The sequence below is a fragment of the Peromyscus maniculatus genome, chromosome 9 (assembly GCF_049852395.1).
Source record: "Peromyscus maniculatus bairdii isolate BWxNUB_F1_BW_parent chromosome 9, HU_Pman_BW_mat_3.1, whole genome shotgun sequence".
Taxonomy (NCBI): Eukaryota; Metazoa; Chordata; class Mammalia; order Rodentia; family Cricetidae; genus Peromyscus; species Peromyscus maniculatus.
The window spans coordinates 3,893,469-3,919,625 of record NC_134860.1 but is presented as its reverse complement, the minus strand read 5'-3'; the positions used below and the strand labels follow the sequence as shown (position 1 = coordinate 3,919,625).

The following is a 26,157-nucleotide window of genomic DNA, read 5'->3' as shown; positions in this document are numbered from 1 at the left end:
CACTGACTGGAACACAGGAAGAAGTGACAGAGGGGCCCATGCGTCTGCTGAACCTGATTGAATATTCACCACCGAATCCTGTGGAGGATGATGAAACCGGGGAAGAAACGTGAATCTCAGGTCCCCATGGCAGAGTTGATGGTGTTGGCATGAGGAGACAGACTAATCGGGGCGGCCGGGATGAGGGCAGTGGGCCATGAGAATGAGGGGATGAGGGCAGTGGTCGTGAGGAAAGAGTGGGCAGCATAGACCTGCTGAGGAGGTACAGTGGAGGATACCTTGCAGACAGATGAGCAGAGAGTAATGAGGAAAGAACTAATTTAGCCCTTAGCTTGGCAGTTGTAGACATCAGACCTTAGCTTGGTGGTGGCAGACATTGAACCCTAGCTGGGCAGTGGTAGGCATGGTGACATGTTGCATGCGGCCTCTCTGCTGTTGAGTTCTATAGAGCCCTTTCCTGGGCTGTGGAGCTGAGGTGTCCCTGGGATGAGCTCAGGTCTCCTGGCCTGCCTCTGTCATCCCCCCCACCCCCCGCCCCACTGGTCATGTGGAGCCCCTAGTTCGTGTTGGCCTTTCTCCCACACAGCCCACAGAAACTGTTTCATGTAGCAACAGGAATACAAGGTTTACCTGTTTACCCTCCCTCTCCTTGAGGAAGTCCACCCGGCCCAGAAAGTAGCACAGAACCCAGTTGACGGAGTTTATCTTTGTTTGGATCCCACGTTCCTCTACCAGGAACATCCTTAAGATACAACGTCATTCATTTTGATGACTTGGGTATTGGTCAGGAAAAGTGAATGGAGGTCCCAGTCAGCCTGGCTGCACTGATTTGGACATAGGAGAGGTTGATAGTAGAACATGGAATTTAGGTGGGTTCTTCAGTGGGGTGGAAAAAACCCATTTACACCTTTCTTTTTCAATAAACTGTTGGCCAGAAATAAAAATACATATATTATTTAATTTTGTTTTGTTTTTGAGATGGGGGTCTCACTGTGTGGCACTGGCTAACCTGGAAGTCCCTATATAGACCACGCCAACCTCCAGCTCAGAGATCTGCCTGACTCTGCCTCCCAAGCACTAGGATATAGGTATATGCCACCACACCCAACTAGAAAATTTGAAAATATTAACATCGTTTAACACTTAGCATGTGTCAGGCATAAAATGTTTGTGTCCATGATCTACTTTAATCCTCACAAGGCCTGTCAGCCTGGCCTGCGGTCTGAATTAGAAGGAGGTGACTGGAACCCAAAGAGCGTGTCCTTTACCTCCCAAGTTCTCCTGCGGCTTTCCTTAGTGCTGGTGTTAGAGGTTTCTGGAGGGGAGTGAGAAGTGGGAAGTGTTGATCTGTTCTGAAAGACCAAGCCCTCAGAGGAGCCATGGAGACCTAGCGGAGATACCACATGATGTTCTATTTCTAGAAACTTCCTAAAAGAACACATTTTCTGGGGTGTGAACAGTAGTGAGCTCTACTAGCGGAAAGTCCAAGACTCGGGCCCTGTGCCTGGCCTGTGTATCTACTGCGTCATTTACTTAGCATAAAACCCTTAAGGATGGACCTAGAGGGGAGACCTGGCCCTAAGACACAGAGAGCGAGGAATGAGACAAGAAGAATGCGTGGACAATGATGTTCAATGGTTTAATATCAAATAGCATCTGGTTGTCAGCATTTATATTTCATTAATGAAATTTGCTCTTTGTTATCCCAGGTTCCCCACAGATAGGAAGTTGTATTCATTAGCATTCTCCATAGAAATAGGGACTAATAGGATGGCTGTGGCCACATATATGATGTGTATGTCTTTGTGTGTGTCCAGTGTATAGATGTACATAGATAGATAGATAGATAGATAGATAGATAGATAGATAGATAGATAGATAGATGGATGGATATACATGCATACACATGAAGAGGTTTATTAAGCAGTATGGGCACATGTGATTTTGAGGAGTTCTACAGTCTCTCATCTTCTAATGGGGGACTCAGGAGGCCAGAGAACCAGGGGGACCAGTGAGATGTGTCTCAGTCCACAGAAGACTGATGTTCTACCTCAGGTAGGCGAAGAGGAAATTCAGTCTCTGCACATTTTTGTGCTGTGATTGAATGATGGCTACCCACTTTTACAGGCATCTGCTTTACTCAGCCCATCAATTCAAAGGCTAATCTCTCCCAGAGCACCCTCACAGACATACCTAGAAATGATATTTATTTAACCCACGTTCTGGGCAGCCCATAACTAGTTATGTTGACACCTATAACTAACCATCTCCGAGACGCTCCCAAATGGCTGTGGGTTGAAGTGGATGTTGACAGAGCACGAAAGAGGGATAAACAAAGAAGGAGCATCAGAAGGGGACATGGCTGTCACAGGACACTCACATTCTCCTGAGGTGCTCTTTTTCATCCGCAGAGATTAGTTGCCATGAACATGCCTCTCAACAGTGACGGGACAGTCATGTTCAACGCCACCCTGTTTGCTTTGGTCCGCACGGCTCTCAAGATCAAGACCGAAGGTGAGCACTCCCTGGAAGCAGGAAGCAGGACAGGTAGCAGGAGAGGGAGGAGATGTTACCCCTCCCCCACACAAACACACTTTGGTTCTCCCTTCTGGACTTCCTCTTAATGAATGGGATGCCTCAGGAAAGAGTGATGGATACAGGAAGACTCTCTCTGTCTGGCCAGCTGAATACCCCATCCCTCTGTTTTTCCTTTATTCTTTGCTTTGTTCCGTAATATCTGGAGTTGACTCATCACATGCTTACTATACTGAAGGAGAAACAGGCAAGGTGTTGGGGCATAGAGAGAAACCACAGATGATTCACTCCAGCTGTCCTCCACCAACACCATCAGCGAGGCAACTCCAAGCAGTATCTTCTTTGTCCATGAAAAGGAACCACATGCAGCGGGCCAGGGGAAGTTCTAAGCAGGTGGGGTGGGAGGTGCAGAACCTACTGTGTGCACACACACACCACATGCACCACATGTACCACGTGGTTAGTGTGTGGGATGTGCTAGCAGGTCCGCATCTCAGCTGGACTCCTTTTCATGCCGCACTCAGCCCTGCTCAAACCTGGCTTGGCAGGCAGCGGAAATGTGCCTCTGGGGTTAGCTCAGAGGCTGCATTATAGATGGCATGGGGAGCCAGCCGATTGCTGCACAGGCTGGGGAGTGAGCCAGAGGTGAGAAGCAGAAGGGAGGTAAGAGAAGACAGTAGGCATGTATCTAGTTAGAGGCCGGGGGTTCTCCACAGCCCTGGAGATCTACCCGGCAAAGCCAGCCTCCCCGGGCCTGACATGTGCCTCTTATGCCACAAACACACATCGTTAAGGGTCCCAGAATGGAGGCTGGCCCCACATGTATCACTAGGAAAGACATATAGGGAGAAGTCAAGGTTAGGAGGTGAGGATGAGTAGCTACAGTAAGGCCTGAGAAGTCTTTTTTTGGGTGAAGTTTAGTCTGGATCTGCAAGAATAAAGGCAGGATTGGGGTACGCTGGAGGAGGGGGAGGGGGAGGAGGAGGAGCAAGAGAAGGAAAGGGGGAGGAGGGAGATGGAGAAGAGCAGAAGAGGAGATGGGGAGATACAGAAGAAAGAAGAGGGGAAGAGAAAGAAAGGGGGAGGAGGAGGAGGAGGAGGCGGCCGAAGCAGAGGCAGTTGCCCCTGGTCTGGGAGCCGAGGGAGGAGCACCGGTCCTGTCTGGGGCCGGGCGCTATGGCAGAAGAGGCTAGTTCTTGGATTCCCAGGTGAAACATGACCCCCCAGTGGCAGGTCTTCCAGTTACATGGGCTTAGTAAGTATTTCTGAATATAGGAAGAGAATTTGGAGAGCCCACAGGGAAGGCTTTCTCAGTAAGGCAATCCAAAGACCTAGCGACACAGCTCTGGGCCACGGAAGCAAGGCTTGTCCACGCTGCGTCCACATACCTCTTTGCCTTTTGGATCCAGGGAACCTGGAGCAAGCTAATGAAGAACTCCGAGCTGTGATAAAGAAAATCTGGAAGAAGACAAGCATGAAGCTCCTCGACCAAGTTGTTCCCCCAGCTGGTGGTTAGTGTAACCTCCCCGCTAAGTAGTTCTTGGTCAAGGAGTTCATCTCAGTACAGCACCTGCAGACAGCCCAGAGAGGGATTGTGGAACGCTTTACCAGAGCAGAGAGCGCCAGCCCCACAGCTAACGGAGCCCTTTGGCTTCACATGAGAATATTTGGGTGATAGGAAGATAGCCAAGCCTCAGTGGGGAGGAGTCCAGACCCCGTGGGGCTAGAGCAGGGTTTTTGCTATTAGTAGAAAAAAATCAGTGGAAAAGAATATGACAGCTCTCACAAAATTAAAAGCTTGTACCTTTGGCCCCCAAAGAAATTCCTAAGTCTAGCTTACAGTGTAAAATGTCTTGAGAAAAATGGATAGATCTTAGGAAAGAATACTTCTACAATAAGTTTAAGAAGACTGAAATTAGCAGTGTAGTTACCGAGACTGTCCTTTAATGAGAATCTAGAGGTAGAACTAACAAGCATGCTTATTTATTTCCTTTTGTTATTTATCACAAATTAACTGACTAAACATTTAACTTTTACATATATATAATATCTATATATATTATATATATAGTGTTTCTCTACTTTTGTTTAAGTACATGTGGATGTAGAAGTGAGATGGTTATTTTCCAACTGCTTTGTTTCAAGTTTTAAAAGTGCAGAATCTGATTACCCAGTGGCCCCCCGCTCCCCAGCAGTCTAGCTAACCCTGGCCTGGATGCATGATAAACATCTGGTATGTTTTATAACACATAGAACTTCAATAGGATGGTGTAGTTCAGATTCAGAAGCTGAATCCAGCACCCAGGAAGTGACTACCTGCAGTACCTGGGGACAGAGGGAGCCATGTATTAGCCACTTCTGCTGCTTAGTGCGATTGGCTTCCATTATTAGTGGAATTCAGGCCACCGAGAGCTGGCCCAGCCACTGGCTCAACTCTGGGAAAATAACTCAGAAAGAAATGACCAAAGCGGGGGTGGGGGTGGGGGGAAGTCGGGGGGGGGGGGGGGAGCACCGGGTCCCACCTCAAGACCCCCAGCTGCCCAGATGCGATTCTGCCCTTTTAAAACTCCTCTTGGTTTCCTTTTTTTTTTTTTCCTTTCAGCTGTACATCCGAGTGGTCGCATGGCTTAGATGGCCCGCTTTTTAAACTGTTGTAACACCACGCTTGAGCTTTCTCGGCGGCCTCCATTCCTTTCAACTCTCAGAATATTCTGAAGCAATTCTGTTTTAGGGTGGTGGCATGGAATCAGAGTTATCTCTTGCCAACTGGATTCCCCTACATTGTTTCTTGAAATACAGATGCATGCTTCAGAATAGTAGGCTGTGCCTGTCTGTGTAAACCTTCCATACACTAGCCCGAGACACTCACCTCTCTCTTGGTCTGTCTCTTTGGGACCACCACCTTCATTGTGGCCCATCTAGTGCCCACAGGAAGAGCCCCCTCACACAAGGTACGCCTGAAGAAGGCCATCTGCATCACTATGACACTCCATTTCTTTTCATCTTACTAGAATTGGGCTTATGATCTAAACCCCCTTCCTTTGAAAAAACGGATCCGCATTTATCTCTACCAAACTTCTCATGAAGGATGAAAACATCCCCCATTTCTAGGGCCTGGCAGTTCTCTGTGTTTCTCTTACGTGGTTTGGGGTGTAGGGTGACAGGTGTCCATCTAGAGGCATCATGAAGTCTTGGGAAGAGGTAGAGTGCTCCAGAAGTTTCTGTCGTGTCTGTTCCTGTGTCCAGTGTGGCACCTGTTTATCTAGTTTACATTTCATAGAAGCACATTTGCCACCCAAGGAGACTGAGCAGCAGTGACCTCAGGCCTTAGTGGGGAGCTCTGGGCTGGGGTTCAGTGTCTGTATCCATCATTTGTCTCTTCCATTTCTTTTTCTCTTATCCCCCAGTAGACCAGCGGTTCCCAACCGTTCCTCATCATGGCACACTTAAGAAATGACACCACGATAAAGCCTTTGGGACAGACAGGCAGTGGTTCCAGGTGTTAGTGTCTCCCGCAGTATAATGTGGTTGGAGAGCAGCAGAATGAGTGGCCAGCCCGTGTCCTGAGGGTGCTCAGGTGACCTCACAGCTAGCGGAGGGAGCAGAGCCAGATGCTCGTCTGGGCAGCTTTGCTGCTGGGATGTGATAGGAGCTGTCACTGCTCATCATGAACTTGATGTTAAGGTGATGTCAGGAACCAGCTATGGAGGGCGTCCCGGGAGCGTCCTTTTCTCTCCTCTCTGCCGGGAGCTCACCACTCCTGTCGTGAGGCTGAGATGTCTCAGCCTGGAACCTTGCCTGGGTTCTCAGTGCGCTCTCGTCACCTCTGCCAGTCCTTGGACTTGCCTCTCTCTCTTTAGAAGCTGCTCTCCTTGGGAGAGCCTCCTGCCTTTGGGTCCTCATCCTTGGGCCATCTCTCTGGTTCCTTGGTCCCTTCTGTGTTCTTCCGAGCCCAGATGGACCCACCACGTGCATTGCTTCTCTCCGTTCCTTCCCTGTCCTGCCCAGGCATTGGCTTTTCTTGTTCTCTAGAGTCCTGCTCAGCCAGGACTCTCGGCACTGCTTGTTCTCAGTCACCCTTGAGTCCTGCCCTGCTGCTCCAGAGCTGAAGAGAGGTCAGCCAGCACTTCTTTTACTAGAAACATCCTGATGGAGAGTAAAATGAGCCTCTACGTTGAGTCGGGGAGTTCACCAGGGCTCATGGGACCTTGAGATATAAAAGACATCTGCGCTGTTGAAGGTGGCAGAGATTCTGGGCTCTGTGGGTATGCTGGCCCAGCAGCCACTGGCCCACTAGGAAAGAGCTAAGAAGGACCAGAGAGGCAGCTCAGAGAAGAGCAGGAGTTGGGTGTGGCCAGAGCCAGGCTCTCCTTAGAGGAGGGCTGGAGAAGAGAGGGAGGGTCCTGGGCTCAGGTCCTAGCTAGGGGACCTGGTGTAGTCATGTGTAACCCCTCCCTCTCTTAGAAGGGTAAGCAGAATTGTTAGGTAGAGGTAGTGAGACCCATGAGGAGCGTGAACTGGGCTTGGACACTGCCCCCCTCCCCGCACCCATACCCGGTCATGGTGCCTAGCTATAGCTGATGGGCAGAATACTCAGAAACTGGAGATGGGGCAGGGATGAGCTTTGCAGACCTGGATAGATTGGCTTGCTTTCCTTTGGATGGTGCCTCACTGGATAGGGTAGACGAACCGGTGGCCAGTCAGGGCCTAGGATTTCAGATGCAACACAGAGTCCCTAGTTGTCTTCAGCAACTTTTCTACCACACCAGGGCTTCCTTGGCTTGGGCTCAGGAGGAATATAACATTCCTCAAAGCCAGCCCACCCACTTAAAACAGGTAATTTTTGTGCATAACAAAAATAAACAAGGTAATGCTGTGCAGCTTCTGGCAGGAAGGGCTGGAGACGCTGTCCAAAGTGGCCCAGCCATCTCTGGATGGGAGCCGTAAATCAGCCACACCTCACAAGTGGCCACTAAATAAAACCCACCAAAGTTGGATTAGTGGATTCAGTGGGTCCCAGTGGCCCCAAGCTTCCTATGCTCTAGCATCCATTTCAGTAAGTGGAACTGTTGGTTTGGTTTGAAACAGTAGTGAGTGATGACTTGTAATTGTAGGACCCTTGACACTAGGGCAGCCCACACCAGGGTTCGAGCACTTTCTATATCTTCTCTTCCACATCCTCAATTCTTCTGAGAGGGAGCTCTGTTTTATAGGGGAGAATACAAGCTCACACGGGTTGGTCTTCTTACCCCCCATCCATATGACTCTTGCAAGGCCAGCTTGATCAGAAGCCCTAGTACCCACAGCTGTTCCTCTTCCCAGGCTTTGCAGATCCTGCCAGTTGGCCTACAACCCCCCAGCACAGCCCCACACAAGCTCGGCTGCTAATGTAGCCATGCCAGTTTCTGCCCAGAAGACATCAGCACCCTACAGATTTGGAGGCATCAACCTTGGGGGGCGGGGCACAGGACACACTGTCATGTCCACCGTGGTTTACCATGAGACAGTCAGAGCTTCTATTCTGCCTCATGCATCACCTTCAAAGTTGTCAGCGGAGTTCTGATTCCCAAGTGATACATGCTGGAGGTTGTTTCTGAACAGAGCAGAGATAGAGCCTGCTCGGGGCCGAGGTTAGCTGGGGCTGTCATTGCAATGCAGAAATCCAGCAGTTCTGAATTTCAAACCAAGAAACGGTCTCGGAGCTTATTGGCAAAGAACGGGGGAGCGTGTGAGATCTGGAGCTGCAGTCTCTGTTCCGACCTTCCTCTCCTTCCAAGCTCATCCGTCACCTTTCTAGGTCTCCATCCTGTGACATAGGGATTTGGATGCTTAATTGCATTTGATGCTTATGGTAATTACACATGCAAATCTCTATGCACAGGGTGGAAAATGTGGCCTGTGAGGCCTTTCTGTTTTGTAATGTTTATTTTAAGTAAATAACCAAGGTGGCGCTTCATATTGTTACTAATATGCTACTCTCTTAAACTCGTGATAAATATACATTACTTTCTGCAACTTTGAGGATCAGTTTATTTAACTGACTCTAACTTTGAGCCTTAACTGCTTTGCAAAGCTTTGCTTCTTGCTAGACCAAGCAACCCGTATTTATAGACTGAGACCCCAGTGCCTTTTGGGCACTGTCCCGCCCCGCCCCTGCCCCAGCCAGAAGTGAGGGTCTAGGCTCTTGGTCCAAATGTGCTGATTCGGGAGAGCTGTGTCTGGTCTCTCCGTTTAGATGATGAGGTAACCGTGGGGAAGTTCTATGCCACTTTCCTGATACAGGACTACTTTAGGAAATTCAAGAAACGGAAAGAACAAGGACTGGTGGGCAAGTACCCCGCGAAGAACACCACAATTGCCCTACAGGTGAATTGTCCTCTTGTTCTGTTCTCTCTTCTCACTAACAATGTCACCAGCTTTAATTTGAAATACTAGAGAGCTGACTATTCATGGTTGAGCAGTGCCACAAGGATTTTGTTTAAACTGAGATACTGCACACTCCCCCCTCACTGTGGATTAGCCATTTCTGAGCCACAAGGTAAGTCCTCTCCCCTCTTCCTGTCTTCTTCGTTGAACCTGGCACCGGCCACCATCTGGTCTGTGTGCAAGGCCCCCAGGACAGCCGTGATGGGAAAGGAGTGAATGCTCACCTCCTAGCCTAGCCACCTGGGTCTTCTCCGAAGGCAGCATCCTCTAGGCGGGCCCCTTCTCCCATAGCCCTGAGCTCAGGGTCTGGCTGCCCAGCGTACAGCTTTCCATCTGAACGCAAGTGCTTTGTTTTGTTTCTGTTTGTTTCTTACCCCACGGCTTGTTGGTTTTTTGGTCCATTTCAATAACATCCATCACTCCCTAGTGTGTACTGTGTGTGTGTGTGTGTGTGTGTGTGTGTGTGTGTGTGTGTGTGTGTGTGTGGCGTGTCTGTCTCTGTGGGCCGTCTCCTCCCGATGGCCGTGAGGTTTGCTGTGCAAATGCTACACACACAGGCCAACCTCTGGCCCATCTCCCCTTTTCCAGGACCTGCCCCTTCACACACATGCACGCACTTACACTGCTCTTATCCCTGCCAGGTCCCTAGAGTGTGGGTGTGGCATTTAGGAATCTCTGGTCCAATCAGGGTTCAGGCATCCCAAGGCAATAGAATCCTAAAGCTGTTCTGAGCTCTGGGTGGGAAGCAGGCATGACTATGCTAGAACTTGCAGGCAGGGGAGCTAGAGAAGGCAGTTTAGGGGCTGGTGGTGTGTCAAGAGGGCTGGGGACAGATGCTAAGAGCAGAGAAGAGGGAAGTATGGAGGTTGGCAGGCTGTCTTGAAATCTTGCTAACCATGCTTACCTGGAGTGCCTTCAGACCATCATAAATAAAGACATTTCCCTTGCTTTTTAAAAAGTTTACACGAGCATTCCTCTTATGTCCCTGTTCTCATGGTTCTTAAATGTGGCCTTGTGGGTGTTGATAAGGAACAACATGAAACAGCCCTGCACTTGGTTCCAGGAGCGAATACCCAGCATTGTTGTGTGTTCAAAGGGATAACTGTGGAATACCCAGCATTGTTGTGTGTTCAAAGGGATAACCGTGGAGGCTAAGGCCTGACTGTGCTCTTGCTGTGAGGAAGAGTGTGAATAAAGGTGATGTGAATGAGGAATGTGGGGTGTGTTTGTATGTCACAGGTTAGTAGATGACCTTGCAGATGGTGACCAGCTGCCTCCTGGTGAGATCCATGGGGCAGGTGGTCACCCACACCTGTTCAAGTCAGCCTGTGTTCTTTCGTTCCCTGATCATGTGACCTTTTGGTAGCTCAGTGAGTTACAGGCTCAGCCATCTGGCCTGCTGCCATCTGGGGTCATAGGCTTCGACTTAAGCTCACTCCCCTCCTGCTGATCTGGTTTTCAGAAGTGACAGCTGTGACTGACTCCAAGATTACAGTTCACAAGTAACCTCGCAGGACAAAAGCTAAAACTCTGAGTTTGCAGATTTGAGTTTATATATTCCTGGTGGCAGCATGACTAGGTTGGCCACCAACAGAGAGCATTAGCACATGCTGAAGGTCATCCCCTCACATGACCTTCTGCCCCATAGGAGAGGCTGCTGGCTGGATTTCTGAGTTTGGTGGGTACCCTTTGCCTACCCAGAATGTCTTGCTGCTCTAGAAGTCTAGTTGGCGGGATCAAAACTTGGCATTCTAGACCACTCTAGAATTGATCTCTCTGCTGCAGTCAGTTATCTTGGAGTTATGAGGCTCTTCAGGTTCCAGTGGAGGGTATATATGTAAACACTTGGATGTGTGTTGGGGGAGGCATGGGGGCAGGTAAGACCTTTTCTGAAGCCCTAAGGCTTGCTCTGGTGGCTGGATGCATGTTTTGGTATTCTGAAATAGCATAATCAACACATGGCTTAAATAGTCACATTTTGCATATGGAGTTTACTGAGCCTTGAGCTGAAGGTTCAGATGATATTAACAGTATGACATAAAGGTTCTGGGTGAGAAACAACCACATTATGTTAAAATAATGTTGAGGGTTTTCTCCCGTTTAAGACTTTTCGTTTTTTATTATTTAAAGAAAGAGTTTCGTTTCATTGGTAGAAGTCAAATATTTCTAGTAAGATGATACAAATATGTTTTCCCATGGTTCTATTGAGAATTGAGACTAGGGCTGTAATTTGTATTAAGCACACAGCATAGAAAATTAAGTTGTGTTCATAATCTTGACAGTTAAATTCTGAAAAGGCATTTGATTCTGAAACAAGCATTAAAAATAGAAAATGTTTGTCTCCTTGATGGATAATTCTAATTACATTTTTGGCTTCCTCTGCTATAGAAATGGCTTTAAATGTGATTTGTTATTCTACATTTAATTAGTGCATAAGGAGGCCTCCTTTTTTGCATTATGAAATATCATGGGTGATGTAGCAGTCAGGGAACTGGGATTGGTCGTGGGAGGAAGACACACCCTTGAGACAGCTGCTGAGGGAGGACTTGGCTGCTTGAGAAGGGAGCAACATGATTCTGGCAGCCGGATGCTGTTGGGCGTGGCTCCCGAGCTGGTTGTAGTGGGAAGTGGAGTGTGGCATTATTGTGTGAACAGCCAAGCTTGTGCGTGCTGGCCTGCAGAGTGAGGTCTGTCTGAAGAGCTCTCAGAACTGGCACCCAAGCTCTGCACCCCCATTCCATGTCATGGCTCTCAGAGGCACACAGACGCCCTGTGGTTTGAACCCTGTGGACTCAGCCTGATCTCCATGTGTTCAGACCAACTGGAGTGTTAACCTTCCCTGTGGTGGGTGATGATGACTGAAGGTGTCCCTGCCTCGGCATAGGAAGGAGCTGGGCACCTGTGTCCTCTGGCCTCTGTGGTCTGAATGAGTGTGCACTTTTTCATCCGTCCACTCCATTCCTTCATCCCATCATTAAAACTAAACTTCTCTCTAGCCCTTCTATGATGGGAGCCAGAGAGAAGCTGCATCCAGCCTTTTGGTTTTCTCTCACTCATCTGACATTTACATATTCCCATTCATTTGACTCAGCATTTGCTCTTCATCCATGTTGCTACATCCGAGTGGCCTGCAAGTTTCCACAAGGAACAAAGAGATAAAGGAACATAGCCATGCAGCCACAGAAATTCTCAGTCCCCTTTCCCGCATGTAGTAACGCAACAAGAAGGTCCATGGAACCTCCAGATGCCTCTGGGATGCCACAGGCTCCGATGAGTCTAGTTGTCTCTCTGACAACAAAAGATCCCAAAGTGGGAAAAGTTCTGTTCATTTCTCTTTAACATTCCAGTCTTTTGTTTGCTCTCATGGAGTCTGAGGACACTGTCCTCCATGCTCTTCAGATGAGAAGCCACCCAAAGGAATCATAGGGAATCCCAGGCAGCTAGTCCTCTATCTGTTTAGAAGTTGGATTTAAGGAGCCCATTGGGTATGACGCTGCAGGATTAGGTGTTTAGGTTGAGTGGCTTTAACATCTGTGCCTTGGCCACAGACGGGTGGCTGGGAGATGTGGGTGGTGTGAAAGTAGTCATTTGTTTCAGTCTTCAGTATCCCTCACTGTGGCCTTCTCAGGCATAGTGCGCAAAGACAGGAAAGGGTCTTGTCACCTCCATCTGGAAGGCAGTGAGATTCTTTTTTTGAGAAGTATGACTCTACTCAAAGCCATAACACTGCTCTTATATATATAAATAATATATATGTTTTCCTTTTTTAATGTAAGAGGAGAACAGATGCTAACAGATGAGATTTCACTGGCTGATTCGTTTGTTTCAGATGCTTGAACGGATGCTTTAGAGTTCTCGGCCTGAGCTACTGCACCAAGCTGGTTAGTCCGAAGGCGCTTGTGGCTAAGGCCTTGAAAGGGCAAACTCACACTCGGGCTTATTTCTACTGACGCAGCATTTCAGGGGAAATGCAGGCAAGAGCAATCCCAAAGCCCCGGAGAGACCCCTTCCGAGCAAGGCACTCCTCCGGAAGGCAGAAGCGGGCCTGTGGCTCACCTGTGGAGCCAAGGCTGCCCGTTGTGGACACTGCTCATGGTGGCTCCTTTTCATGAAAGGGAACGTATGAGTTACGGTTTTCCCTTCCAAGCCAGAGACTCAGTGAAAGGGACAGAGTGAGAGAGGAGAGAGAGAGAGAGAGCAAAGGAGAAGGGCAGCTGCCCCGCAGAGAAATGAAATGAACACAACTTGCTGATGCTGGCCAGTAAAAAATAAATAAATACAATTAAATTATATATATATGTATGTGTACATATATATATATATATATTAAAAAGGATTAAGCAGACCTGCCTAAGGTGGGCAGCTGACTCCGTCCCAAAGTCCTGCAGCACTAGTTTGCCCGAACTCCCAAAGACTGGCAGGCTGATTGGCACTGAGCAGACAGAGTTCCCTTTCTATGCCAGTATGCCATGACCTCCTGACTGGGTGCCCGCCCTGCTTGCTGCAGTGACCCAGTCCAGAATGCACTAATAAGTGGAAGGCCAGGAAGCTCAGACACACCCATTGAAACTAACACATACACCCGCATGCCAAAACCAACCAGGCAAACCTCAGGTTCCATCTTACTGTGTCTGCGGGAAATGCCACCACACCCAAACCTCATCTAACATTGTCTGTCTTTAACTCACGCTCAGAGCCAGTCTGGGATGCCTCTTTGGAAGCAGTATGATCTAGTTTCAAGGACACTGGGAGTCAGGGAACCTGGGTTCTAGTCCCAGCTCCAGCATTCACTTGCTGCGTGACCTTGGGCAAGACACTTAACCTCTCTGTGCCTCAGTTTCCCCATCTGTAAAATGGGGGTACTAATGTCGACCTACCTCACAGGGCTGTTGTGAGGAATAGCTAAGTGATTGTAAAGCTCCTTGGACGTATAATTGCTTATTATTAAGACTACAACAATAATAATATCATATGCCTGTTTACTACCAGAACTTTAAGAAATTCTTGGTTTGGTTTGATCTCTTTTCTGTTCTGTACTGTAGTTATCCATCGAGATGAATTCTCCACCCCTCACTTTTTTTTTTTTTAAGATACTGGGAAATGCATAGAGATGCAAACAGGTAACCTGTCAAGTCACATTCGCATACAGTGACAACAGCTGAGTTTTGCCCAAATGGTGGTTGATGAGGGCATCGCTCTCACGTTCTAAACCCATCCCCAGAAGGGGTCAAGTCTATGCCTCCGGTATTAGACCAAGATGCCCAAAATGGCCAAGGAGGGCCAGTACTCAAAGAGAAAAGTTTACAGAGAAGAATCCAAAAAGAGGGGTAGGGTTAGGAAGAAGGGCTTCCAATCTGCTGATCCCCTTTGCCTGGCCTGGAGTGGGGTGTGTGCATGTGTGTACATGTGACGTGAGTGGGTAGAGTGGAGTGGAGAGTGAGGTGAGATGGAATGGCGAGGAAGAGGGAGCCAGGACTCTATGCAGTCCTGTTCGGGCAGAAAGGAGTGCTCCTCCAAGCATCTCCAGGGTGCCGCTGAAGGCCAGGCCAAGATGGGTAGGGTCCCCAGTGGGCAGATGCCTCCTTCAGGCCCATCCCAGATAAGCCTAGAGGAGCCTTCTCTAGTGACACCTTGTGCCTATGACATTTGCCCTTGACCACAGAGGTTCCTTGCCATGTGGCTTGACCTTCCTACATCATGGTGGACCTCCTGATCTCACTATGGAGACAGGCCCAGCTCAGACTCTTGCGCATACACTAGGGAGGCTGGGAACTCACGTGGGTTTTATCTACCCTTGTGGTTTGAAGACTCCCCATGGGTTGTGTGGGATGCATGAGCCAAGACATACACACTGGTATGCCTGCCCCCTTGGGGTTAGTATTAATGCTATACCACAGCTGTTGCCTCTAGCATCCAAGTCTCTCAGATAGGGCCAACAGCCTGGCCCCTCCTCCACATTTCTCCATGCTCCAGCAACCACAGGGCTAATGCTCATCCTAGCAGGGCCTCTGGAATCACCGCTGTGTAGATTGGGCAGGGTGTTGGGTAGCCACTGTAGCAGAGAGATCTCATACATCACCCCTGAGAGGGAAATTGGCCAGCCTTGTAGACATAGGTGAAAAAAAAATGATTGTCCCTTAGGCAAGCAGCTCCCCTGACCCACACTCCCTACTGTGGCCTTGGTATCACTTCTGTTTCTACAGCCTCATGTTCTAATGGGTCCAGTTATACCAGCTTTTCTCTATGTATCACCTAAACCCATAGAAGCTACGAAATGTTGATTTACTTACAAGCCTGACTTAAAAAAAAAAATCCTTGGAAATGGTGCCCCTTTGGGCCCGGCTGTGTTGCTAAGGAGCAGAGTTGGTTGGTCAGCAGCCAAGGCTACTTCAGGCTACTACATCCAACAGTGGAGAGGACTGCCCCCAGCTTCCACACACAGTGGGCCAGGCTTCCTGACATTCAGGTCACAGTCAAACCACAGAAGCCTGTCATTCTGTTCTCGGAGCCCTGGCAGAAGAGTAAGCATCCAGTGAAGAGGGAGATAGAGAGGACTACTCAGATTCCATGCTTAAAGTTTTCAAAAACAAGCGCAGCAAACCTGGTACCCAGTGCCTGAATCCATGGTGCTAAACTTTTAGCTCTTGGATCAGATGTGACAGAGACCAGCATCCATCGCAGAGAAGCAAAGGTCGGGTGGGAAGCAGGCTCTTCTCAGAACCAAATGTCATGGAATGACCCAATTCGGAATTAGCCCACAGTCTGATTGGCAGAGTTTTCCGGAAGAGGGAGGTTGGTCTGTACTGACAGGAGTCATCACTACGTCTCCAAATCCTTCATGGAAAAAGAAGGGAAGGCAAATGATCTAAGAGCAAAGGCTCTTATTAGGATAGCATGTGATCTACTAATATGCACCTAGCATCCTTCCATAGCCTAACATATCACTGCTCAGTTATCCGTAGGAAGGACCTTGGTAAGTAAAACTTAGGGTTCTCAGGTGGGTGGGTGCCTGGGTGAACTTACTCTCCTTAGGCCTGAGAAAGTTGGCCCTTTGAGAGAATGGGGAAACAACCCATGGTGAAGTGCTGAAGGCAGCAGACAGGGTGGTGCCTGCCTGCAGTCCTGGAACTTGAGAGGAAGGGGCAGAGGCCAGCTTAGAGAAACCGTACGGTGGACAGAGGTGGAGAGTCACAGGCTCAGGAAGCTGAGCGGAGGTCACTGCAGGGTTGTTTGCTGGAGGATGGATTGGTCAGCAGTTCTCAAACATCTTGGTCTTAGGGCCTTCCCTAGTCTTAAAATTTATCCAGAACCCTTGTATATCAATATTTACCATCTTGTAAATCAAAGCTGATCAATTTTATAAACACCAGAACACGTAAGCACAAAGATGCCGGGGTGGTGGGGTGGTGGTAACATCACCATGTCACTCAGCCTTTGGAACCCTCATCGCATGCTCATGAGAAAATGAGAGTGTACAAGGCCAGGGACATCCAGTATTACACAAATCTCAGTGACCTCATGAATCCCCGAAGGAGTCTCAGGATGCCATGAGGTCCATGACACACCTTGAAATACAGTGCCCTGGGGAGATGACCCAAAGTTCCCCTTAAAGGCAGAAGATTCTGCAGCCTCCTTCTGACCATCTGTGTGTGCTCCAGAGGTTCCTGTGTGGCTGCAGCACTGATCACTAGAATGCTTCTGCTCCTCTGCGCATGCAGCCCACATGTCCATCTAATTCAGGCCAAGGATCATGTGGTATGGTCAAACCTCACTATCTGTGCTGATCTGGGAGAGCAATGGTTAGGATTGGTGAGTGCTCAATTAGAAATGTGTTCCGAATACTCACCACCTCTGGGTAGCACAAGTGAGAATGAGGGTGTGTGTGATGATGTTTATCCTTCCCGTGCTGTGGGCGTGGTGTGATAGGCTGCCTAAGATCGTCAGAAGAAGGGCAACCTTGACAGGAGTGTGTGGTTGAGACTCGGTTACCACCCTCTGTCTCCCTGCAGATTGGTTGACTTTGCATTCTGGGAAGAACAAAGCTAGGGTTCAGGATTCCTAGCCTGTAACTATTCCAGAAGGTTATTTAGCCGATCGCTAAATGATTGCCATCATCCTGGCTCATCCTTCCTTAGTAAGTAGGCTCACAATGACAGGATATGACGCAATCAAAGGAACCTAAATTTTATATAATGCTCTCTGCATTTTTTAGGAAGCATGCAAAAATGTCTCCAGTTCTGATGTTAAACGTAAACCACCGAGCAGGGTGGAAGGAAGGGTTGGGAGTGTGGCTCAGCGGTGCCTGCTTAGCATTTATAGGCCCTGTTTCAGTCCCCAGCAAAAATGAGGTGGAACTGCAGCAGACAGCTGCCTTGAGTCCTCTGCAGAGAGAAGAATCATCGGTTACTTAGGTGAAGTTCTTAAATGTCCCCTTCAGCTTTCTGAGTGTGGTGGCACACATCACTGTTACAGCCCAGGGATGCCCCTCAGAAACTCGTGATCTGATGTTACCTCAGACTATTCAAGGAGAGGAGGGCTCTCTGTAGATGAGTAATGGGGTGTCGTGCCCATGATTCTAACTCTTTATATCTAGCAGAAGGACTGTTCACAATGGATACAAAGGCCACACCATGACATTTTCCCTGGAGGAAAGCAATGATAAAATTAGGGGTGTGCCCATGTATGCAGAAGAGGCGGAAGACAGCCTGTAGATAAGCAAGTTCATTCTATCAGAATTTAATCTCCAGCCCTGTCTTCTAATAGAGCTAGGCTAAAACTGTCCTCTGTAATTGAGTGTGAGCCAAATCCTGCCCCCCCCCCAATTAACCAGAACTTGTCAATAGCGAGGTGACTGCGTAGAGCTGGCTCTGGCTGAATGAGGCATGTCTGGGTTGAAGAGCAGGCTGTGCCGGGATAGCATTCTCTGGCAGGAGTCCGGAGCCCTGGCACCCACACTGAGAAGATGGAGGGTCTCTCCGAGGGCCGCCTAGAGACTTGCCTCTCTCTCCTCCACTGCTACAGCGTAGGTCTGGGGTGGGTTTCTGGTTGGTTGTGTGTGCATGCTGTGGAGATGAGAGCTGGCAGATGGCTGGCATGTCACAGGGAGCTCGTCTGGGGGAGAGGCAGCCAGAGCTTTTCAGATGCATCCAGATAGACAGCACTCAGCCCTGAGTGGGCATCCCTGCTCCACAGCAGGACATCATCTTATGCTGTTGCTTCAGAAATGCGAGAGAGAATTTATTTTTGGTGAATTAATCATTAAGTAGAGTAAATATCTATAAAATTCCAATATAAATGGTGTCTAAAACTTAAAGGAACAGTCTACAGGCGAAGCGCCAACATTTCTTTTTTAAACAAATATTTATGATAACAGCTAGCATTTTAAAGTCAACCAGAAACTAGGCTTGATTCTGTTTAATATTTTGTAAGATTGGACATCTTAAAACAAGTCAATAATGTTTATATTTTATAGCAATTCTGTGTTTATTCAAAACCATAACTCTACTGTGATGTTAATGGAATGACTTTATATGGCTTTGTGTGGGTTTAAGTGCTAATGACCACATTTTAAATTAAAATAATATTTTTGCTGATAGAGATAGATACTTATACAAAATATGAAAGACTAGAAAATTTTACTGACTGTAAAGTGTTTTGTTTTTTTTTTTTTTCAAGAAAGAAAATTTCGTGTTGTGAACAGCTAAGTAATTTCTGTGAGGGTTTAAGGCAGTTGTCTGTACTTCTGGAACTGGAGTCTGTGCCTGTGGGATTTTGGAACAGCCTAAGCTACCTTTTAGCCTGATATGTGTGCTAGAACAATGTTCCTTCTCATGTTTTGTGATATGTAATAAATTCAGGGTGCTGTGCTTCAGCTTCATTTCAATTCTCGTTGGGAACCTATGTGTTGGTCCCCTGTCCCCAGGCCCTACGCAGGAGAGTGAAGCCAGCCCCACTCTTAACCTGGCACGCTTTGCAAACTAGGATCATGGTTTCCAGACCCTCCGCTCGCACACCTGGGGAGAGGGATGCCTTCTCTCCTCCTTTGCTGTCTCTTTAATAAATCTGTTGTCCTGATTTGTTTTGGGAAGTGGTACCCCGAGCCACCTCTCAACCCTCTCCATGATTTATGTTGCAAACAAACCCTCTGTCCTGTGTCTGTTTACTGCCCATTCTTGTCAACCGAATCCTAATCTTGTGAACTCTGAAGATGTGCTGGAGACAGTTTCTGTTTTCATTATGCAACTGTTACATGTGTATTTCAGTGAAATGTCAACTCATCAACAGAGGATGATGTTAAAAATTATCCAAATAAATAGTTTTCTATTTCTTTTAATCATACCTAGTCCAGTTAGTTAAATGACAGTAAGACTGTTGTTTAAGCTGGGGAATGTTCCCGGTCTCTATGCCTTGAAAATATGCATGGATGTGCACAGTTTACCTGGGAGTGTTGATCAGAGTGAATATAACCCATGTTTATTTTGTGGACACAGCAGCAGGTATTTCAAGCATGTCTCCTCTTGTTTGAACCTCAAATATGTAACAGATCTTTCTCCCAAAATCAGACAAGGGGACTGTCTGATTTATTGTCTCTTGATAATTACACCCTAGAAAACTGAATGAATGGGTATGGCCTTTCTTCACATGCCTGTACCTGTGCTGGGTAAGAGCCTCCACCAACACACACTGGGGTTGCCTTCATGGTATTCTTGAGGAATAGAGGTGGGTCTGCTACAGACCTAGAAAATATACTAGACTTAGCCATCTTGAGAGAAGGAGTATGCATGTGTGAATGTGTGCATGCGTGTATGTGTGTGTGTGTGCGCGCGCGCACAAGCACGCAAGTGCTTTCAAAAGCACATGTGCATTAGTGCCTGTGATCTGAGGACAGCAAAAAAGAAAGTAACTTTTGTGGCCACATCATGAACTGTTCTGGGACGCTGGGATACGCCTGTCTTTCCCTTCCTCTGCATTGTATGTTAGACATACTTCATTACCATGTTTTTTGATGTGTAATAAATTTAGGGCACCATGCTTATGCTTTGGGTTTTAGTTAGAAATGTGTGTGTTTGTCCCCCTGCCCTGGGAACTAAGCTTCCTTTGCCTAGCACTCCTAGGAAGGACTCATAAAGCTTTGACTCCTAGCATGAGTTTTGTCCCTGTAATTCATAAAGCAGAAGGACCCACTGGTCTCCAGTCACAGAAGGGTTTGGACCAAGCCAGCCCATCTGCCCTTTTTTTTGCAGAACCATCTAATGAGCTAGATGATGTTGTAGATGTGGTTGCTTTTATAAAGGGCTGCTTGAGAAATTTCTGAACAGCTTAACATTCTTAATTAACCACTGTCATCACTGATGTCTGCAGAAGACCAGTTTGAGTATCCTCACACCAGGGTTCCAGCCTGCTTCGTCCCACTCTGCTCCCTCCCCTCCCCTCCCCTTTCCCTCCCCCCCCCCCCCCCCCCCCGGCATCTATCCTACCACATGAGTGTCTCAGGCATGGACACCGTTCTTTATCTCAGTCCTTCCCAAAGCTCCTCACTTTCTGTGTGGTGCTGAGGAGAAAGTATAGGGAAGTGGTCTCCACCCAGGAACCCAGCACTCCACAGCTTTCCTCTGCAAATGACCCTAAGGTCGGAGCACAAGCTGCTGAAGGATGCTTGCCCAGCTGGTGCCTTAGGTGCTTTGTGAGCTTAGAGTCCTGGATTGCAAGTGGCTGCTATTGGTGGTGCCTGGACACTGGAGTAGGACCCAAGACCAGAGAGAAACTGTGGAAAAGGATGAAGCCCCTCTTAGTCTGAAGTCAGCATCTTGGCCTTCTTCAAATTAATGCTGAGATTCAAAGTTCTCAGAGCTAGTGACCCCCCTCCCCCTCTCGAGAGGCCACGTGCCCTTCATAATGTTTCTCCAGCACAGCTGTGGGACAATGCAGAGGCTTGGCCAGGCCTGTCCTGACAGATCCCTTGGGCTGAAGAAGGCCAGCAGAGAGGGTCTGGGGGGAAGTGCAGAGCCTAGAGCTGTCACCCATGGGTCTTGTACTGCCTAGAGATGGTAGCAAGACCTCCGTTTGTGTGGCTTTCAGAATCCTGATCCCTGTGCTGGTGAGTTCTCAGCCTGCGTGAACTATAAGCCAAGGGGACCCTGAAGGCTTGGGTGGCCCCACTGCACAGCAACCTAAGCCTGTGTGACTGTTGATGTGTTTCCTTGTGACCTGAGTGTGCCGGTGACTGCAGTGGATGATGTCACTCACCTGTTCCATGCTTTACAGTGAGTCATTGGCCCGGATGGCTGCTTGCTTACCTGCACCTGGGCAGCTCAGCCTCCATGCAGCCATGAAATTCTTGTTCCCTCATTTTTTTTTAATGACCAGGTGATATTCCTTGTCCTGTTCAGGGCTCCGGATGTGGTTCTCTGCATCAGCCTGTCTGAAGTCTGTCAATTAGTCAGGGGCATGCATTCTTGGCTGTGACAGTCCCTAGTACTGGTAGCCAGGTAGTATGCTGTAGGAGGGGTATTTGCAGAGGAAGTTACTTGATCCCGGGCTTTAAGCACTCCAACCTAGTACCACTGTGACCTCCTGTCACATTAGTTCCTTGGAGTGGCCTTTGGAGAAAAGGCCTCCCTCTCGTTGCTCCATCAGGCTGGATCAGGGCCCCTTGGTCTCTAACCTGTTCTGCCATTTTCATTGACCTAGGCGGGATTAAGGACTCTGCATGACATTGGGCCAGAAATCCGGCGTGCTATCTCCTGTGACTTGCAAGATGACGACCCAGAAGAATCAAAAGCAGACGAAGACGATGTATTCAAAGTAATTATTCCACGCCTAGCTCCTCATTGGCCACATGGAGATAGTGGGGCAGGACTTTGGTTGGGGTGGTTCTGACCCACAGAGGAGTGTGGAGAACTTATATACCAGTGGCAGGGTCTGGAGGGGCCACCACGACCTGCCCCTCTCCACCCTGGGACCTCTCTACTCACCAGCACCCCTTGCGGGCCAGACCACCCCCTCTCCTGAGCTTTCCCCCACCCCAGCCGTCAGCTTCTCAGCTTGGCCACCGCCAACTGACCAGAGGGCAGGAACATTCTGGGTCTTTCTAGCAGCTGTCCACGCTGCCCTCCTTCTGCTCTAGCCCAGTTCTTTGATCTGCCAGCCAGCCCTCAACCTCAAAGCTCAGAGAAAATGTCAAGTACCCCCACCTTGGGGCTACTCACCAAGCCAGCTGGGCTTAAGTCACCTCATCTTGGAGCGACTGGAAGAACATACCCAGGGGGCAGCAGAGAACTTGGTCCCCAGCTCAGGACTTGGTAACCTTCCTCATTTCAGGTGGGCCAACTGCCACATGAGTACGTTCACCTGACCACTGAGACACTCCGGTTGTTTCACAGGGATCCTCTGGAGCTTGCCTAGAATTTGTGTTTCATGTAGAAAAAAAAAAAAAATGACCTAACGTAGCTAGCCTGCATCAAATACTTGTTAAATTACCTGGTGTTGTCTCCCATTATTTTGCAGAGAAATGGTGCCCTGCTTGGAAACCATGTCAATCATGTTAATAGTGATAGGAGAGATTCCCTTCAGCAGACCAATACCACCCACCGTCCCCTGCATGTCCAAAGGCCTTCAATTCCACCTGCAAGTGATACTGAGAAACCGCTGTTTCCTCCAGCAGGAAATTCGGTGTGTCATAACCATCATAACCATAATTCCATAGGGAAGCAAGTTCCCACCTCAACAAATGCCAATCTCAATAATGCCAATATGTCCAAAGCTGCCCACGGAAAGCGGCCCAGCATTGGGAACCTTGAGCATGTGTCTGAAAATGGGCATTACTCCTACAAGCATGATCGAGAGCTTCAAAGAAGGTCCAGTATTAAAAGGTAACCTTGAAAGGTGATGCAATGTCTGCCCTTGTCCATTCTGCAGAGCAGGGCGAGTCTTTCTGTGCTGTGCTCTGGCACATGGTAATTCCCTGAAGACGTTTGTATGTGAACTTGAGTGCCACTCAGCTCCCTGTGAGGGAGCTACCACATAAGGGGCCACCCACTGTCTGCCATCCTGCAGCAGGGGTTGTTCTCTTAAAACAACAGCAGCCACAAAATCCACTTTTCCCAGTTATGACAACACGTGGGGCTGGGGGTTGGTGGATTTCTCCTGTAAAGGGACCATATGTGAGTGTTCGAGGACCACTCAGTGTCTCCCAAACCTACCCAGCTTTGCCGCGGCAGGGTGGAGGCAGGAAGAGCCTTCTTCAGTGAGCCAGTGCAGTCATGTTCCCACGAGCTGTGTTTGGTACACTTAGGAAGGAAGAGGGGCCTCTCTTCTTACTTGGTTTTCCGCCCTCTATAAATGTGAGCTCTCTTCCGAGCTCATGGGCCACATGAAAACAGATAGTAGCCCATACACGGACAGCACACTGTAGTTTGCCCACCCCCACTCCAGAAGGCGGGCTGGTGTCTGCGCTTCAGTGTCTTTGGAAATGTCTAACTCTTCTCTTCTCCCTCCCTCTCATGGTATGCCTTTCCTGGATAGAACCCGCTATTATGAAACTTACATTCGGTAGGTGCTCGTTCCTCTGTCTTTGCTTTGAATGCCATGCTGCCCTGTGACCCACCACTTTTGCTCAGGGCCAAGGAAGAAGAAGGACGTCTCTTAGTCAAGTCACCTAATGGCGTTTCAGAATGCCAGAGCTTGCATCCATGAATGAGCAATTCCCACTGATTTCTAGCAAAAGAACTTTTAGGTCCAGGCATAGATGCTGTCGCCCTCCAAGTACTGGTACCCTCTGGTCTTCCCCCTTCCTCTGTCCCTGGGTATCTGGGCAGGTCCAGTTGCTTTGGGGGTCCAGATTCTCATATAGGCCTAGGAGAAGCAAAGCCCAGACATCCTGTAAACTAGGCACCAGATCCCTTGGGCTAACTTTCCTATGCCCCTCGTGTGTGTGTGTGTGTGTGTGTGTGTGTGTGTGTGTGTGTGTGTGCGTGCGCACGCGCACGGGGGTAAGTCTCATGTAAGTGAGTTGATGTGGGCTGAATTAGGAGTAGAATGGTTATTTTAATGGGGACAGGAGAAGAAAGGGCTCCGGGCTAGTTGCTTCCAATAAGACCAGGAGGCCCTAGGCCCAAGGAGTGAGCTAGTGAGGTGCTCTGGGTTGGTGCCGCTGAGTCCACTGGGCCTCCCACAGCTTGAGGCCAGGAGGCGGCAGGCTGCATAGAAATGCTATGCTGACCTGGGACAGGGCAGCCTGTGGAGACCTCAGGAGACATTTTCCAGGAACACTTTCTAGGGAAAGCCAGAACGCCTCCAATAGCCCCATCTGACAGGGAGCAGTCAGCAAGACAGAGGCTTCAGTCCCAGGTTCTGAAGTCACACCGGCTGGGGCTGGAGTGGGTAGGAGTGAGTGTGGGAACCTCGTGTCTTTTCTTGGGGACTCCTGACTACAGAATGCAGCATCCCCACAGAATGGGCCTGTCTTGCTCTGTTACTCAAATTACATCTGTGTCTAGGTCTCAAGGTTCCTAGGCACAGTGGTTTGGCCCCCGTACCAAGACCACAAGCACAAACCCCCAGATGCACAGGCGCATGGGCAGGGCACGGAGCATCTTGGCCAGAGCCTGAGTAGTCACATTGTTAGGGGCGGGAGTGTGTAGGAAGAAGCAGGCGCTCTGAGGAGGACTGGAGGAGCTGGGTGCCGCCTCCGCAAGCTCTCAGATCTCTTTCCCAACTGCAGGTCTGAGTCAGGAGATGAACAGCTTCCAACGATTTGCCGAGAAGACCCCGAGACACCTGGCTACTTTAGAGACCCCTACTGCTTGGGGGAGCAGGAGTATTTCAGTAGTGAGGAGTGTTGTGAGGACAACAGCTCTCCCACTTGGAGCAGGTGAGGGCGTCATTCTGGGCGGAGTGCAGGAGACCAGCCCTCCCCCAGTCTTTCTGCTCCTGCTCGGTGCTCAGGTAGCCACGCTCCGGATTCCCCCGAACATCAAAGCAGGAGTTCGAGTTGCCTTCTTTCACTTGGGGCCTCTGAGAACTGAACCTGCCACGGCTCACAGACCTCTGTCATCTCAGCGATGAGTTCTTTTATAGGGGGACGGGTATTTTCGAGACAGGGCCTCTCTACATAGCCCCGGCTGTCCTGGAACTCACTGTGTGGACCAGGCTGTCCTCAAACTCACGGAGACCCACCCGCTTCCACCTCTCGAGTGTTGGGGTTAAAGGTGTGCACCACCACGCCTGGCCTGCGAGATGAGTTCTTAACTGTGCTTCCATAGCAGCTTGGCTGCGGGTTCAGTGAATGGCCCCTGCTTCCTGCTCCAATGACAGAGTCACCTGGGGGTCAGGGGACAAGAGCTTAGGACAGAGGTGCCTCTCCCAACGTCTGCCCTACAGAAAAAATGCTGCTCGCTAACGCAGGCACTTTGCAGTACTGGAGTTACAGCTCGGGGGTGAAGAGCAGGACTTGCAGAGGACCCAGGGGACTCAGGGTCAGTCTGTAGCACTCACTGGCAGCTGTCACTCACTCCAGCTCCAAGGGGAACTGATGCCCTCTTCTGGCCTCTGTGGGCACTGCATGTATAAGGCATACATAGATGTGCACAAAACACTCATATAATAAAATGAAAACAAATCTTTTTTTTAAATAGAGACTTTGATTTGGGACATTGCAGCTAGTACAGGAAGACAAAATCACCTACCACCATCCCCCCTGACCTACACATCACTATCTTATCAGGTTGGGGGGCCCACAACGTTGAAATGGTGCTATGATAAGGCCATGTCTGGCACCTGAGACACAGCCTGACCTTTATCTGTGGGGCACCACCTCCCACTAACACCCAGCTTCCATGTTCACTGATTTGGAGCCAGATGGACCTGTGGATCCCACTTCTGGGGCTTGTTCATCCCAGGTCCCCCTCTTAGATGGCCATCTCTGCTAGCTCAGTCTACTTTAACAGCAGGAACAAGCCAGCCTCTTCATTTTGGAGTTAAAACTGCCGCTCAAACAGGAACCCAACCATGGAGCCTTCCATGCCCTCCCCTGTTTCATGTTATACTGGGCCTGCATGCCAATGGCATTCTCTTAGCTCCATGTCCTGTGCCTGGTTCCTGGAGAGGGCAGGTCCTTGGGACAATGGTCTCCAGGAGATAAATAAAGGGTAGTCAGGCTGACAAGGTCCGTGTGATTACCATTGGCTTGGGGCCTGT

General features: G+C 49.1%; 1 protein-coding gene across 11 annotated transcripts in view; it reads left to right on the top strand.

The window, feature by feature from the left end:
• Positions 1 to 26,157, top strand: part of Cacna1d (calcium voltage-gated channel subunit alpha1 D) — a 462,187-nt gene that overhangs the window by 428,307 nt on the left and 7,723 nt on the right. For 9 of the 11 annotated variants that reach the window (XM_076544143.1, XM_076544146.1, XM_076544141.1 and 6 more), the window contains 7 exons: positions 2,412 to 2,514; positions 3,945 to 4,046; positions 8,771 to 8,901; positions 21,652 to 21,765; positions 22,468 to 22,832; positions 23,485 to 23,511; positions 24,683 to 24,832. In XM_076544143.1, the coding sequence (XP_076400258.1) occupies positions 2,412 to 2,514; positions 3,945 to 4,046; positions 8,771 to 8,901; positions 21,652 to 21,765; positions 22,468 to 22,832; positions 23,485 to 23,511; positions 24,683 to 24,832 (992 nt within the window). Of the gene's footprint in view, positions 1 to 2,411; positions 2,515 to 3,944; positions 4,047 to 8,770; positions 8,902 to 12,790; positions 12,956 to 21,651; positions 21,766 to 22,467; positions 22,833 to 23,484; positions 23,512 to 24,682; positions 24,833 to 26,157 lie in introns of those variants that run through there. The other 2 variants (XM_076544148.1, XM_076544150.1) reach the window with 2 other exon arrangements.